Here is a 13,489-nt window from a genome sequence, read left to right as displayed (position 1 = left end):
ATGCATTACATGGTTTCTTTCTCTACTCTGGGATCATTTCTACAAGGTGTAGAATGAACATTCATTCCATTCTAGACAACAACACAAAAAAATAATAATGCTACAAAAATGGTATAAGCACATAATCAAACTCATCAAAAACTTTTATAATAACTTGTCCATACATCCCATGAGATGATTTCCAGACCTCCACTCACCTGACTAGCTGTACAATTGGATAGACAAGTCCTGTTGTCAGCTGCAAGATAAAAGTTGGTGGGACATGCACAGGTGTGAGTTTTTCCAGGTGCTAGGAGGCACAAATGACTGCAACCACCATTGTTTATCATGCACAGATGTTTTGAGACTACAAATGAGAAATAAACAACAAAATAAAATAATCAAGACAAATTGTATAACACGGGAATAAAGATAAGACTTTTAATCTTCATAACTTAAATTCAAATAAATCTTTGTAAGCAAGAACTCATCAAGATTATGAATATGTTTATTATAAGTGCTACTCATTGTCCAATAATATTAATTTCATATTAAATACATTTAAAGATTCTTTCTATAAAAACAAGCATATTAGTAGCAAACAAATTTTTCATTAAATAGAGACCATTAGCACTGTGGATGAAGACATACATGTTTAAAAATACAAATGTAAAATAAAACAGTGAAACAATGCTTTATAAGCAATAGTATAGGAACTTTGCTTTCTAGTTCAGGTATGTATTGTCAATAAAATTATCAAAACTTTTCCCAGAAGATCTGATACAATTTCTGTTGGAAATACTCTTGAGTAAAATTGATTTGTCATTTTTAGAACCTTAGCGTTCTTATAATTATACATATGTATATATATATAATTATATATGTATGTATATAAGTATATACATGTATATATACATTTCCTTCTATCCAACATTCTAGAAATTAAAAATCCTATAAATATGTTGTAAACAAATTATTTCAAGTATGTAATTTTCACTTTTCTGACTATGTGTTATTGCCATTTCAGCTTAATATATTTTGAACAAACCAATAATTCTTTGTGCTATTATTGAGCTTCTAATCATATCCCTTAATAGCAGTACTTGATATCAGCTGAATTCATCATATAAAATAACACTAAAATGTATAATCTGGTCATCTTTCTCAAAACAAAATTACACTTAACCTTGAAAGAATAAAAAATGGAATGTTACTGAAAGATGTTGATGCATTTATGGAAATCATGGAAAGAATAATTACCATCAGGTTGTCTATAAGAATGATACACCTGGATATCTGTGATGGCATGCCATGAGTTAATCAGTGAGAGTCTGTCTGCTCCCGAGGTTTTATGGGCACGGCTGAGTGACTTGGTTTTCCCATCAGTCCAGTAGATGTAGTCTTCAAACAATGTTAGTGCAATCACCCCTGGAATATCTTGATTAGGGACTGTAATAGGAGATGGTAAGATTAATGTTCAGTCTTGGAAGACTGCCAGTTAAAATATTCAATACTACATGGGCTGACAGATACAACTGCTACAGAACTTCATGTGAATAATTGCTGTGACAACCTGTCAGGCCTGCAAGGTTCTTTATTACTGGTTAAGAGAATGCAAGAAAGGGCTCAGGAGTTCACTTTGCTCATATTTAGCTTGGTTCAACCTCTGGGAAGAAAATAAATATGAACCTGCTCACCATTAGTGGAAGGCTGCTTCACCAGAAACAAATAGCATCCAACAGTTTAAAATTCAAAATTGGGAGAAAAAAAAAAAAAATATATATATATATATACATATACATATATATATATATATATATATATATATATATATATATATATATATATATATCTCCATCCAGTTGTTCTTAAATAAAATCCTAATCCTAAAATCTAAAGGTCATTGACCAATTCTCTTCTACATTTAAAATGATTAAATTAAATATCAAGGATGAAATGTGTCTGCTACCTAGAAATTGACTACTATGAAACTACTATAAATCATTTAAGTCATTGAGGTTTTATGAGCTTTTTTTTTTTTTACCTGCAAGGTGAGTTAAGGGTAGAAGTGTGGCAGATAACAAAAAATTACACAGATTTAAGAGTTGTAAACTCTTTAGTTACAGGTTAAAAATTATAATTATGCCCTCATTATAGGCATGAACAATGAATTGAGCATCACAAAAGTGATTTATCTTTCCTTCAAGAGATTACAGGGTCCTATCAGGCAAATAAGATGTAATAAACCCTGTTTCATGTTTTGGGGTTAAATGATTTTACATAGTTTTATAATTTACTTTGTGCTTTCAGTTTCTCAAAACTAAGAAATAAGAGAATTCAGAAGATAGAAATTCTCCAATATATAAAAACATTATAATACCTTTTTCTGTATTTTCAAATTTACTTTTTAATATTTCTAAGTGTTTTAATGAAAGATGATCTATGACTCCAGTAATATGTACTTTTTTATTACGTAGATTTTGATAATTGAGAAGGAATGTTTAGATTTGACTGCTCAGTACCAACTGAATTTGCTGATTTTAGGGATTTGCAGCCTTATTTTCAAAATGCTGAGGAAATTTATTTTAAATCTATTGATTTGTTATGTTTATTATGTCAAATGTGATCAGATAATTCACTATAATTCAGATAAAGTAGACATACAATGAATTAAATGGTAAACCTTTAAATAGATGGTGAATTATTTTATTGACTGCTCTTAACATCTAGCCAGAAATATACCCCAGACTAGATAATATGCATATGATGATACAAAAACTTAAAATATTCAGATGTGCACACTTGATACGTTTTGAATTTTGACGTAAACATCCAGATGTACACACTTACTCATTTGTGTACTCTTATTAACATGGAGCAAACACTAAAATGATAAGTGAATTTGGATAGAATGAAAGGAATAGTTTACCATTATGAATCATGTTTGAGCTATTGATACAAATTATTTCCCTCTCTTTTTATTCTAGAAATAAAAATAAATGCCACAAAAAAATTAACAATTGGGTAGATCATGGGGATGAGTAATCATTATGAGTTTTTAACCCTTATATGTATTTGGGAAACTGGGAAAAAAATTGTAAAATTTATGAGGTGCTGAAACATATTGAATTTGTATATCTTTAGATTCAAAGGGAGTAATTTAATCATTAAATATGGGCACAAAAATCAATCATTTCTTTTTAAACTCAGTCCTTGAGAGATTCAATTAATTTCTGTGAAAAATGTAAAATTATTCTAAGAATTTGCCAATTAGCATTTCAAAAATAGCACAGTCTTTGCAACTATTCAGCAATAACTGTAGCTGATATTTATTAAGCAGAGGCTTCAGAACTAGGCCAGTGTCTCTCCAAGTGTTTGGAGGTTCTTGTATCATATAAAAAGTATTATCAGGTGCAGATATCAATAGTTTTGAGGTTGAGAATTCTGCACAAGGATATTGACTTTATGTGCCTTAATTCATTTAGTATTTCCCAAAACTCTAATTACTGTAATATAGTGGACTTCTCTTTGCAGTTGAGAAAACTAAAATTTGGAAAACCTAATAAAGGTGAGGCGAAAACATTAGTAAATGAAGGTAGTGGCATTTGAATCTAAGACAGTATCTCTGGATGCTGAGTTTTAATCCCTTCACCATCCTAGCTGAAGAAACCCAACTAAGTAGACTACATAAAATAATGGGAAAGTTTCATAAACAACCTATTAAACACAGTTTATTTAGTGTCTTGGTTGCTATTGCATTGTTATTGTTTCTAGACATGGGACAATTTAAGTATGTAAATACCCTCCACCCATCAGAAACTCATGTTATGAAAAAATGATAACTTAAAGGAAATAAGAAAAGTTAATTCTTACTTCAGAAAAATAGTACATAGATGAATGTACCAAGTACGTATAAAAAGTCAGGTTAAAGTGAGGAAAATTGATCTATTTGCCCAAAGTGACCATCTGTTTGTTTCAACTCCTTGTTTGATGTTGGCAGAGAAGAACAGGACTGATACTAGCAGCTTTGGAATCCCATTCCAGGTCTGCTCATTTGGTAAACATGCTTACTTCCGGAACAACATTAAACACAACCACCAGAGTATTTGTCCTAGAGAAAAACTAAAAATACCAACATGGACAATCCTAGACCCATACATATGACGTACCCTGGCTCCATCTGTCCAGTCTTTTAAGAAACAGGGACAAGCTCTTTTAATACCATAAGCAACACCAATGGAAATCAGGCAAAACAAAAGAAACCAAAACAAATGAAAATCTTCACATAATGCCTTTTTTTTTTTTTTTTTTTTACTATTTAGCTTATAACTTAGCAGTATGCTTCATTTCCTCCTTAGAACCTAAATCTCTTCAAGAAGAGTTAATTGACTATCTGATTAAGTTTCTGTAAAAACAAAACAAAACAAAACAAAAAACCTTATATTAACTATTTAATGATAAGTATAAATAAATAAAAGTATTTTTCCTTTTTTAATTTTCTATCAACATATGAAGAGTTCGATCTACATTGCGATTAAATAAAAAAAAATATGTTCTGGGCTAAAGTGTCATTTATTTTCATACAAGAAACTTTTCTCATTCTGAAATAATAGAAATAAAAAAAATTAAATAATTGGTTTTGGTTGTCTATTCATTTTTACATTACACACATTTATGTATACATGTGATATATGTCTTTATCTACTATTTATGTATGCAAGTACTTATGTGTAGCAATACATCACACATAGAAACACATAAGAGCAGCAATACAGATGTATTACAACATAGTGTGACAGTAAGTGGAGATGACAAACATGTAGTGTGATGGTTCAAGAGGAATACTGCATAAACTCTAACACTGAGATGTGGCTGATTTTAGGGGAATAAGTAATCAGTGTTTTCTCAAAATGGTGATACCTATGTTTCCCTGAGAAAAAATATTACAAGTGGTAGTCCCATGTAAGACTCTATTTAGTTAATTAAAAGAAAAATGTGAAGAGTAAATTTAAGGAACCTTTTATTTACAGGTATCCTGTAGACATATGCAAAAAAGAAAATTAGAACTGCTGGGAAGGCTGTAGTTTATCAGCTACTCATCATATATATAAAGCCTATTTTAAAGCTGCTTACTGTAGTTATGCCTCTGCTCTATGTAACAGCATTATTTATTGTACTGTTACGAGCATTTTACTCAAGCACTAGTTTCCTAATTTTCATCTCATAGACTGTATATGTCAGAAGAAGGGAGTTGATATTTGGCAAAATCATCATATCATCATCATCAAGAAAATATTCTCTTGTGGAGTTTCTCCCTTTTAGTCAGGTTGGCTGGCATCCTGCTAAGTCTCATGGTCATTGTGACAGAGAGAAGAGGGGTTAATCCAGAGCATGCTTTTTGTTGAAGTGCTGCCTCAAAACCAAAGATAGCCTATCTGAATAAGCCTGATGAGTCATTTCTTTGAATAGCATTTATCATACCAAACAAGTACCTTCCTGGATAACCTCATTCTAATTTTACATTTTCACTAATATAGAGCAAAAGTGTACAAGAACCAGAGGTCTCATCTTTTGTTGAGTTGAAATTTCATTGTGTTATAGGAGGGCATAACACTGAGATACCAACAGAAGGGACATGAATTTGCACAGTGAATTAGTACTTAGACATTTTATTAGTGATATCTATTTTTTTCTCCAATTTCTCTTCCTAGGTTTATGTTTAGGATCCAAGTGCTATTTCCAAATAATGATTTATGGCAAGTGATTACTGGAATTTATTACTTAAAATGTCTATAAAGACTTTCCAATACTTTCAAATGTAAAACATACAATTTACAGAATGCAAACATTATATTCTATAATTATTTTTATGACAGAATAAAGATAAAGAAATAACTAGAGTGTAGGATTGATTTGTTATGAATTGTTATATTGTGTTTGGAAGAAAATACTTAAACAAATTTCGATACTTTATGGTCAAACTGAAACTTGATATAAAAAATAACGATGAAAAATTAATCTCCCAAGACTTTAAAATTAACAAGACCACCAATTTAAACATTAATTTTTTTCATTTTGTGAAATATATTTTAAGACTCTTCTATTTTTTCATTCTTGATGTCTTTACCCCCAAATAAAAGTTCATATATCCTCAAAATCAAAAACTATTTGAATTTTTCTCCTTTAATCAAGCATTCTACCACTGAGTTTGTTGTTCATTGTTTTTCTTTTATTGTTTATTTCTTTTTTGCACATGCCAGGCAAGGGTTCTATGACTAACTTATATCATCAGCCCTTTTCTCCTTGTTTTGAATGTCTTCAGTCTCTTTTGAACAAATCACAGTTCCAGCAATAAACAGAAAACACACCTTCAAATGATAATTGAAAAATTTAATACTGAAATTATTTACAGAGGTATGGTTCTATCTAAAGGACCAATTACAGATTATCTTTCCTAGATCTTTTGCCAGAAACCTCGTGAAAAAATGTAGCTGAGAGAAAAAAAGTCACTCAACAAGTAGAATATCCATTGGTGGACGAACTCAGTCACTGCTAAATCACTATGGTTGGGCTGGAAGGAAAGGGGGTGGAATAACATTGAAATGTCCCCTTTGTCCACCACCTAATGTTCTGCCAGTGCATCCCACAGAATAAAGTCTACTTAAGACCAGAAGGGGAAAAAGCCTGGGTGATGTAAATCATAGCAACCAGCCTTCCAGCACCTGGAACAGGGCAAAAGAAGCAAAGATGGGAAAATAAGATTCCCTGCAATTAAAATTCCTTATATAATTTTTATGTTGCATATCCCTGCCCCCCGCCCCCCTGGCCATGCATCAAAGCCATCAATGACACCATTCCCTTGGCAATATGGTACAAATGATTTAGCCTGACTAGAGCACCTACTGTCTTCAGAAAAGACTAGAGCACCTTTGTTTTGAGATAACCCATCACTAACAAATTCCCCTGATATGCTTACAAAAGGATAATATCACACATAAATAGGGAAGCTGGGCATGACTAAAATAGCAAAGCACACACACACACACACACAAAAAAAAAAACATAAAAGGAATACATGAAACAAAGAAAAACAACCATCACTGAAGAAAACAAGGTGAGATTAAATGAAGTCTATAAAACTCTATAGGTTAGGACAAAACTGCAAAGGCTTAGACTGTGGTAACAAAGTGGGTCATCATGCCAGAGAAATTGGAAGACAGAGGTCAGTAGGTGGAAGACAGTGGTCAGTGGATGTGGGTGGATAATGGTCTCTCATTTATAAAAAACAATAGAGTAGAGTGGGTCGGTGGGAAAATGGCCAGGGTATACTAATCTTCAGAGAATGACTGCTGAGCCAGTAGCTTTAGCTACAAACACCACAACAAAACAGTGTGCTTTATGTAATCTCAGAGCCAAGGACATCTGTTCTTTGTCAGTAATTATGTCCCCTTCAGCTTTGCTTGCAGATTTTTTTTATATAATATTTCCTGTGAACCATCAACAGTAAGCTACAAGATGTTGCATTTATTGTTATCCTCTATAGCCATTTTGCCTGCCTACTCTAATGCAATTGTGCTTAATGGTAATGAATAGCACCAAAAATAGATTTTCAGGCAAATGGATTCAAAATTCATTGTTTAAAATGAATAGCAGTATTAAGAGATGACAGGAACACTCATGATAGATAATATTTCCAAATATTTTTATAGACTATTGAAAAGATATTTTCCCAGTAAAAAAAATCATGGTTCTTCAATGTCTTGCTAGGGAAGAAAAACAATGTTCTTTCATTCTATATACATCATATGGCACAGCTGATCTAAGCTAATATCACGTATTAAAAGAGACTGCCTTTTCTATATTGATACTTGATCAAAGGACCAAACTAAAGTTGTGTGTCTCTCTATAGTGTGGTAATTTGTATTACCACATTATAATTTTTGAAATGCATCACTTTTATGAAGGCAATATTAAAAATGAATACAGTATTTAAGTCACTATTAAAAAGGCCTAAGTAATTCATGTTCCATGTTTTTGTGACATTTCTTGCATCATTTTGTCCACCTTCTCACCTCAAATAATATATATTTTCTATGTCATCTAGAAATATTAGTGTTATCACAACTCAGTTCTTCCCTCCATCTCATCTATTTTTAAATTATCACAGTAGGAAGTCAGATGTGGCTATTTCAATAATTTAACATCTAAAAGGAATAATGCTGTTAATGAATGTGGACTTAGGTGAAGTTATATGAAGTGTTTAGAGCAGACTGTGAAAATGAATTCTGAGAACTAGACTTTTCCTGGAAATATCATCTCTTGAAATGACATTGCTTTCCATTCTTTGAAGTAAGCAAAGCAACACTTTTTGATGCACTGGGTAAAGGGAGATTTCTGTTACTGTGAAATTCTGAGGGCCTTTCTATTGCTGATGCCAACCTTCACAGGCTTTTGGAAATGTGTTTTCTGAGCCTGGCTTTCAGTATCTATCATAAGTATAAAATTTATGATATTCTATACACATATGCCTTAGGAATATCTTTGTTAAGAAAATCCTAAAGAAAACTGAAGATGATAAAGAGTACTTTGTCATTGAACAGATATCAAGTACAGGCATTTACATGAATGCAGCATCTGGCCTTCTAACATTTGTGCAAATAAATATGATTGTAGGATAAAAGCAGAGAGGAGTGTAATACATTACAAGCAAATGAGTTCTAGGGAGTCTTAGCTATAAATAGGGGTAAGTAATGAAATTGATAGGCTATCCTTCTCTGCTCCAGTTTCAACCTCAGTCAATTCATATTAAGAAATGTACAGAAGCCCTATTCTGTGCATAAGAGCATTGATCAATAGTGTAGCAAAGGAATTACCTAGATTAGGGAGTAACTGGACCTGAGGTGAGTCTACTGATCCCCAATCTACTCCTCCTATGTGCATATTACAATATCTCATATTTGAGATAGATGAGGTTGTTAAAAGTGATTGAAAATTCAAACTAGGATAATGTTTTAAATGTCCCCATATTAAAAAGTATATCAAACACATATGACATTAGCAAAAAAAAAGTATAGTCTATTTAAACACACATGAAATTTAATGTAGCATGTCCTATTCAAGGGACAAATCTGAAAGATATGATTCACACTGAAAATCTGAGACTTTTTAGAAATGGCAGTTAATTTCAATTTATTTTCCTGGTTCAGGAACACTTCTATAGTAACTGAATTGTATTTTGCTTCCTTTCATTAATTTTTATTGTATTGTAAACAGTAGCACATCAACACTGTTGGCATAAAATAGCCTGTGAAGTCTACTGTTTGTAATGGACTGTGAATGATAGGGATATTTTTTCAAAAGTACTGAAACACAAAATCTTACCAAGTATGAAACACTCTAGAATATTATAAAATAGTAGGGGGCTGCTCATTAGGTTTCTTCTCTTTCTTAGTGAGCTTTGGTGGATATTTAAATTTTCTAAAGACTCCAATGCAACAGCTATTAAGTTTCAAGAGGTACAAAAGAAAATCATCCCCCTTTTGTTTTCTTTCCTCCTTTTTTTTTTTCCACGTCAGAAGAGAACCTTTTAAATGTATTTTATGCCATTTCACCAGTGGCATGCTGAGATCTGGATTCCTTTTCCAACATTAATAAGACTATCACTGCATGGGTTATGATTTAGATTTTTAAATCCAAACACATTACTACTCCCTCACTACATAAACTGAATTCCCAGAGCAACATACTAACAATAGAGTTAGACTACAATACTGCCACTTTAATATTTAGACTCTTCAGGTCTAGGGATATAGATGTAGTTATTCTCTAAATGAAGAGTCCCAGTAACATAAGTGCATGGAATTTTATACAGTTTGTCCAAAGTACAACAATGTTAGTCTATAACTTACTGTCATACCCAAACATTACTCTTCAGAGAAATTAGCAGTTATGACTATAAATTTTTCCAGTATGTTGTATAAGCTATGTAAACAACCAAGTTATTTAATATAAGATTAAACTATGTAATGATATGCTGAAAGGTACTTTGGAAAAAATTTCTGTGGAACACATAAACTTAGAATCTCAAATTTTAAAATAACTTTGTCTTAGCTTACTCTTATATTTTTACTTTTCAGAAAGTATTTTCAGCCTTTGTCAATACACTGTCTGATCTTAAGTTCAATGGTACCCAAAAAAAAAAAAAAAAAACTAAGAATCACATATGATTCTTTTTACTTTGACATAATTAGAATGAAATTTCCACCTAAATAGAATTTCTCACACTTAATTTTATTTTAAATAAATGATGTCATACTTAATTAAATGGAAAACAGAACTTCTAAGCTAAGATAAATATGCAGAATTGTTGCTAATTTTTTTTTTTTTTGGAGATACTTGTAAGTTGTGTTGTATAGACAGACAAATCATTTGGAAAAAAAAAAAAAAAAACTGTACATTTGGGAATACCCCAAATCAATAACAAGAGATCTCAAATGTCACAGATTCTGTAATATGAAATTCAAAATAAGTATTAAAAATTTGTCTACATCCAGGAGATGTAGTTATTAGGAAATAGCAAACTGCAATATCAAACTACTCCACTAAAGCAGGGTCTCAATGGTGGTATGCCCCACCCCCCACCCATTTATTTGAAATGTGAATGCCCAATGTAATAGTTTATAAGGTGATCTTTGGGAAGGGATCAAGTCATGATGACTTCACCTCCATGCATGGGATTATAAAAAAGACACTAGAGAGCCGCCTTTCTCTTCCACCGTGTGAGGACAAGCAAGCAGGTGCCACCTGGGAAGCAGTGAGAGTCCTCACCAACCTTTGTTCTTGGACCTTTAATCTCCAGAACAGAGGCAATGAATTTTTGTTATTGTTGTTTATAAATTGAACAGGTATTTCATTATAGAAGCGAAATCAAACTAAGATGCAGGGAATACATGTCTAAGCAACTTTATCATTCTCCCAAGAGAAATGAAAAAAAAAAATGGGCTTCGATAAAATATATTGATTCTTTTATAATCATATGTTCTGGTTGCTGAAATTAGTAGACATTTGATTGTTTCTCATATATGCAATTTATGTTCACTATTAAAAACAACTTGAAAGCATTCAACTGGACACACCTATATTTGTCTAAGTGTGAACTTATGTTCTAGCACATTTTATTAGAGACTATAACCCGTGGGCATCACATTTTCACTTATCTGTTCAAAAACATGGAACATGAATCATGAAAGTCATGCAAGCATTGGAGTCAGATCATTTGGGTTAAAATTCTGATTAACTTGATTACTAGTTTTATGGCTTTTTAAAAAATATTTAATTTCTTTGAACCCATTTCCTTGATGTAAAATGGCCTTCATGGAAATTATTTTGCAGAATTTGAAGATGGGGTGGTTTAAAAAGCGAACACTGCATTACACAAAGTCCTTTAGACATGGTAGAATTCTAATAAAAATAATGAGTATGAGTATGGTTCTTGCTCTTTCAACCCGAGGAGCAGACCAAGAAAATGGCCATTGAAAACCTAAATTAAAAAAAAAACAGTGTGTGCCAAACATCTAGTAAAATGTGATACTCAAGTATGTTTTTACCAAGAAGTTTTGATGTGCTATTGTATAGTGGTGTAATTATAGATAATTATAACAAATTGTATATTTTAAAGACCTGTAAGAAAGCATTTGGAATTTTCATTATAAAGGAATGATGAGTGTTTGAGAAGACAGTTTCATTTAACCTGATTTAAACATTACACAATGTATACACAATGGAAATATCAAGTTATCCCATTAATATGCACAAATTCTGTTTTATGTATCAGTTAAAAATAAATTTAATTTTAAAAAAAGAATACTCACTAATTTGATGGGTTCATAAGGGTTAAAAGATGTTAATAACTGTTATGATAATACTCAGGGAGAACTAGGGCTTGAATTGGAAATTTGAGAGTCTCATCAAGGCTAAATTAAAAAGCACCTAATTATTATAGATTTCCAAATTCCCTCAGGCTTAAATTGAAGACTAATCTGAGATTAAAACTTGGAAGTTTGGCAAAGATTCCGAAAGTGTTGTTTGACTCACCTAATTGGAGGCTTCATTTATTGTTCTAAAATTCCCTTTGATGCCATTTTTCCCAACACTCTTTTTTCAATAGATTAGGAAACTGAGGCTTGTGGAAATTACCTACACTGTTCAGGGTACAGAAGCTAGGTAGCAGTTGATCCTATCCCAAATGCACTCTCATCTTAGGATTCCCAAACTTTAAAATCCCTGAAAGGCTTTTTTCTCCACCTTTAACTTAAAGATCTGTACTTCAGCAAAGTTTTATTTCTTCTTATTCAAAATAAAAGCCTAAAATTCCCTGAGGAATTATCTGTGAATGTGGGCAGTAAAGACTCAGACCCAAAGATACAGACATATAACAGACATACAAAATAGTATTATTCACATATTTAGAATCATATTAAGAAGTATTCTAGAATAGTTCATATATATATATATATGGAAAGAATCTTCAAATTGCAAGTCTCTCAATAGGACTATTTTGTGTTTCAAGAAAAGGAGAAGGACAGAGTTTCACTTGTCTGCATTCTTTCTTCTAGGTAAATTATTAGGTGTTCTGAAATGCATTTTAAGGAGAACTACAATAGAGCATGGTTTTTAACCACATCTTTAGAATGGCTGTCTTCCTGATCCTGCTATCAAAATTAATGCACATCTTGGTCTAGGGATGCAGCTCAGTGTTAGAGAGGATGCCTTGCATGTCTGAGGCCCTGGGTTCAATTCCCTCTGACAAAACAAGCAGACAAACAAACAAAAAAGAAGTCTCTCAGCAAAACAGTTTTAAGATTCAGTAAGAACATTTAAGTTGGGCTCACATTAGTACATTTAATTCTTTAAAAATATATGAATATATATGAAACTAATAGTTATGAAAATGGCAATTATTTTCCCCATAAGTGAATAATTCTGCAAATCATTCATGTATTATTTACAAATCAGCTCCCAATAGTTCTATTTTATCTTACAGATCTCTCCAATTTTTTCTTCTAAATTACTGTTGAATCTAACACTGTATCCCTAGTCCCACAGCTATAATGACTTCAAGCATTTTCTCCTAAAATATTTTAACAGTCTCTAAATTGGTTGCCCTTCCAGGGTCTTTCATTTTCCATGCTGTTGTCAAATCTAATAACAGCACTCTATCAGCTAAACACCATCAATGGCTCCCTATGACCCAAAGGATAAATTCCAAATTACATAGCACACAAAGCTTGTCACAATCTGGCCCCAATTTGCTCTTGTTCATCTAGTGTCATTATCTCCCTCTTATATGACTTCCAGTCATAGCCAAATTGTGTAAACCCCATGCTGTTTCAAGACCCTATTACATCTTTGCACATTCCCTCTGTGTGAAGAATCCCTTCTTCTTTTTCCTATAAAGAACTTTTACTAAACCTCTCAGACTGCTCACTTAAACAAGGCCTTCCCTACTCCT

At 32.1% G+C, this 13,489-nt stretch overlaps 1 protein-coding gene across 1 annotated transcript in view; it reads right to left on the bottom strand.

Annotated features, from left to right (window-relative positions):
• Lrp1b (LDL receptor related protein 1B) overlaps positions 1-13,489 on the bottom strand; it is a 1,566,902-nt gene that overhangs the window by 203,281 nt on the left and 1,350,132 nt on the right. Inside the window, exons 61-62 of the mRNA XM_077110319.1 lie at positions 1,240-1,428; positions 198-346 (exon numbers count right to left, since the gene is read on the bottom strand). Coding sequence (XP_076966434.1) covers positions 198-346; positions 1,240-1,428 — 338 coding nt within the window. The remainder of the gene's footprint in view (positions 1-197; positions 347-1,239; positions 1,429-13,489) is intronic.

This window comes from Callospermophilus lateralis, chromosome 9 (assembly GCF_048772815.1).
Source record: "Callospermophilus lateralis isolate mCalLat2 chromosome 9, mCalLat2.hap1, whole genome shotgun sequence".
Classification (NCBI taxonomy): Eukaryota; Metazoa; Chordata; class Mammalia; order Rodentia; family Sciuridae; genus Callospermophilus; species Callospermophilus lateralis.
Note: the sequence above shows the minus strand (reverse complement) of the source record. Positions and strands in the feature narration are given on the sequence as shown.